The 3,982-nt window shown below is 65.6% G+C and overlaps 1 protein-coding gene across 1 annotated transcript; it reads right to left on the reverse strand.

Annotated features, from left to right (window-relative positions):
• Positions 1-127: 127 nt before the first annotated feature.
• Positions 128-3,739, reverse strand: MNEG_14796 (hypothetical protein; the record flags this gene model as incomplete). The annotated part of the gene is made up of 7 exons (XM_014036733.1): positions 128-504; positions 763-1,047; positions 1,300-1,632; positions 1,812-2,081; positions 2,350-2,625; positions 2,957-3,241; positions 3,574-3,739. The coding sequence occupies 7 exons, from the start codon at positions 3,737-3,739 to the stop codon at positions 128-130; spliced, it is 1,992 nt and encodes a 663-aa protein (XP_013892187.1).
• Positions 3,740-3,982: the final 243 nt, after the last annotated feature.

Here is a 3,982-nt window from a genome sequence, read left to right on the forward strand (position 1 = left end):
GGGGCAGGCCTGTTCGGAGCGGCGGGCGGGTGCGCCGCACTCGCTCGAGCTGCGGCGCCTAGATGAGAGCGTGCAGGCGAGCCCCCAGGGCCCCACAAGGAATTGCGTCTTGAGGCAAGCATATGGTTCAATTCAGTGACAAGTCAAACAACCCAGGCTCACTTGATCCAGTGTTGGGGTCTATGTGGTGGTTGTTGCCCTGGCTGACCGCGAAGAACGCCCGCGCATAGCGCCCAAAGCCGACGGCGTCCGCGCCGCAGCTGTACGCGTACTGCGTGCGCCCGCCGGGCAGCGTCGCGTTGCCCACCGGGTCGCAGCCCTCCGGGTGCGCGATGTCGCCGGGCGCGACGTCGGCGCCGGCGACGAGCGTCAGGGGCGGCAGGGCCGTGGCGTTTGCGGGCGGGGCCAGGGGGAGCAGCTTCCGGGGCTCCCCGCCGAAGCGTGCGTCCAAGGTGTAATCGCCGGCCGGGACGTTGAAGACGGTGACGTTACTGGCGGTGAATCCTGGGGGATGAGGGACGGCGTGCAGAGCAAAAGGAAGGGATTTTTGAGGAATGTGCGGCTCTGTCGGGGCTGCGCGAGAGGCTGCCGAGCTTTGCGGCCGCGCGGTTGCAGCAGCGGCACGGGCCCAGCATGCGACCTCGGCCGTGCACGACCCCCTGCCCATCCAGTCCGTTGCTACGTGCAGCCGTCCTCATTTTGATTGAGCCCTGGAGGGGATATCTGCCCGAAGCCAGGTGTGCTTTCAGATTGCCAGCCCACCGCTCTTAGTCACGGTGACCATGACCGGCGTGATGCCCGCAGGCACCGCGCAGTCGATGCGGCGCTCCTCCGTGTTGACCACGCACGCGGTGTTGTTGACGCTGACGTCATCGAGCGATACGCCGACACCGGCCGCGGCGTTCACATCGAGGCGGGGTGTGATCTGTGTCATCCACTTGTCGGTCGGCTTGCACAGTGGCGTGGCGGGCGCCAAGGTGGCAGGCAGGCTGACGTGGAGGTCCAGGGGGACCGTCTGAATCGTGGCAGCCGTGAGGCAGGCGCCCCCTGCACACGAGCGGGGCGAGCGATTGCATGGAGGGCAAATCGAGACAGGGCCGTTAGTGGGCGGCGGTGGCCGGCGGCCGGAGGGCCAGAAGACGGCCGGGAGAAACGAACGCTGCACACTTCAGCACTTGCGCACATCACAATAGGTCCCAAGTCGGCTGTTGCGGCGGCCCTGGCGTCACGCACGGCAGGCGGGGGCGCGGCGCAGACCTACAACCCCTGCGCGCGCCCGAGGGCCCCATGTGCGCTCACTCTCATTGCCGAGCACGCCCCACGTCAGCCGCTGCGCGCCCGAGTCGACCCGGCAGCGGTACAGCAGGTCGGCGCCCTGCGCGCCGACAAACACGCACTCGGGCCGGGCGGCGCCGGTGGTGTTGAGGAAGCGGACGTCGGACGACGCGATGCCGTCGCGCATCACGAGGTACACGTCAGCAAAGACGGGGCGGTCCTGGGACGGCAGGTCGTCCGAGGTTGCGACGTAGGAGACGGGGGGGAGGCGGTCCGCGTTTTCGATGCTTGCGACGCCGGTCTGGGTCACCGAGAGCACCACTGAGTCGCTGACGGTGCCGTCATGGGCCGCGTCGGCTGCGAGGGGTTTGAGGAAACCACACGGCAGAGTTCAGGTTAGGCACGCGTCTGGCACGGTCCAGCGATGACGGGCAGCAGCTGCACAGTGATTCAACGCACGCAAGCCGCGTGGCTCGCACTGCAAAGTGTCGAGCAACTGGGTCAGTGGGTGAGCTTGAGAGATCACGGCCGCGCACCCCAGATCTGGATATCGTGAGAGCCCACTGGGATGCCCTTGAACATGATCAGCTCCTGCCCAGCCGACGCGTTGAAGGGGCCGTCGTAGTTTGACTTGGTCAAACCCTCGGGCAGGTTGACCTTCAGGGGGCCCACGGCGGCGCTGCCACGCGCCACGGTGACGTTGAAGGCAAAGGTGGTGGACGGGTCACAGGTGCGCACGGACTGGTCCGGGCCAGCAGACATCCTGGTGTTAACGGCCACCTCAACAGTGTCGGAGACCGGGCAACCTGCAGCAATGGGAGAATTTGCAACAGGATGAGCTCAATAAAACAACCTTCAAGAGGGGATGCCATACGCGAGCCTGGTCTTCTTTTCGGGCAGCAGCTGTATGCCGCTTGACCTGCAGCACAGCATCAGCACAGCCCGAATAAGGGTGACGATCGGATCTCCAGCCTCTAAGCGCGGCCGATGTTGCCAATGGTGACCCAGCAGCAAGCCTGGGGTACAAACCCTTTTACTGCTAGTGCCATCCCTCCCCGCCCCACGCGTGCGCACCGCTCTTGTTGGCGGAGAAGGTGATGTGCGTGTCCCCGATGGGCAGGTCCCTGCACCTGTAGGTGAGCGCCACGCCTCCGCTGCTGCCGGTGAAGACGCAACCAGCATAGCTCGAGGTGACATCATTCTGCGTCAGCCCGCCACCCACGTAGACGTCCACCACGGCCTCCGCTGCCGGCCCGGACTCAGTCACGATGGAGCTCTGGCGGGCGGCGGCGCTGAGTGTGTAATCGACGGCTGGTGCATTGAAGACGGTAATGTTCCGCGCTGTGAAGCCTGGGGGCGGCGAGGGGTGCAAGTGCAATGATGAGTTGGTGTGATGCAGGCAGCAAGTCAAAGTGCCTGGCGCCCCTGTGGCGCCGGCGCGCGTGCCAAGGCGCCTTGCGAAAGCATGGGCGTGATGACTTGGCATGATAGTTGAGAGTGGCGGTCAGCGCGGCCTGCACAGCCAGGGCAGTTATGCCTGCCCTTGTTGTTGCTCTGGAGACGTGGCTGATACCACGCCAAAGCAGCCATTCAGCAACTGCCACCCCAGGCTGTCCATGATACACAGCGCCGGCCCAGGCGTATGCCACCCCAAAATCAAACAGAGGGGGCGAAAACCCACCGTTCTTGGTCACGGCGACCTCCACCGCCGTCACGCCCGCAGGCACGTGGCAGTCCAGCCGCTGCCCCGCGGCGGCGAGCACGCACGCGGTGTCGTTGACGCTGACGTCATCCGGCGAGACCTCGAAGCCCGACGCCGGGTTGACGTCCAGGGCGAGCGGCAGGCTGGCGCTCCAAGTGGCATCAGAGCTGCACAGGGGAGAGGCCAAAGTGGACGCGGCTTGCAGGCTGACTTGCAGGTCCATCGCGCGCGTCTCCACCGTGGTGGACTTGATGCAGGCACCCCCTGCGTGCGGAGGGCGGGCGGGGGCGGGCGGGATCAGGTGGCGGCAAAGAGGGGGTGATTGGCGGTAAAACTGCACATAATGTGGTGTCGTGAGGGAGCTTGAGAGGAGTGTTGCGTCCAACAAATTTCTGGCCAAGCAAACAGCCCACGACACAGATAGTGGTGACTTTGCGTCGCGCCAAATGGCCGTACAGAATATGTCGAGCTTCGCAGCATGAGGACGTGCGCAAGGCGAAAGCAGCCCTACGCCCCACATAAGCTGTGACGTCCCTGCGGAGCCCTGTGGGACGCCGCCTGCGGGCAAGGCGACCCCAACACCTTGCCCCGCTCACTCGCGTCACCGAGCACGCCCCACGTCAGCTGCTGCACGTGGGAGGTCACCCTGCAGCGGTACAGCAGGCCGCCCTCCTCCACACCACCAAACACACACGCAGGCGTGGCGGCGCCCGACGTGTTCAGGAAGGTGATGTCATCAGGCGTCAGCAGCTCGCCCGCCATCACGAACAGATCAGCAAACACGGGCTTGTCGGCCGATGGCAGGTCGTCGTAGGTAGCGACATATGTGAGGGGGGCGCTGCCGTCGGCGCCTGCAATCTGGACGGGGCCAGTCTGCAGGACTGACAGCCTCAGGGAGTCGCTGACGTTGCCGCCGCCGGCCCTGGCCGCTGCGCGACGAGGGAGAGGGGGTGTCGTGAGGAGCAAGAAAGCGGAGTATGACAAAAGGGGCAAAGGGGGACATGG

This window comes from Monoraphidium neglectum (assembly GCF_000611645.1).
Source record: "Monoraphidium neglectum strain SAG 48.87 unplaced genomic scaffold scaffold04772, whole genome shotgun sequence".
Classification (NCBI taxonomy): domain Eukaryota; kingdom Viridiplantae; phylum Chlorophyta; class Chlorophyceae; order Sphaeropleales; family Selenastraceae; genus Monoraphidium; species Monoraphidium neglectum.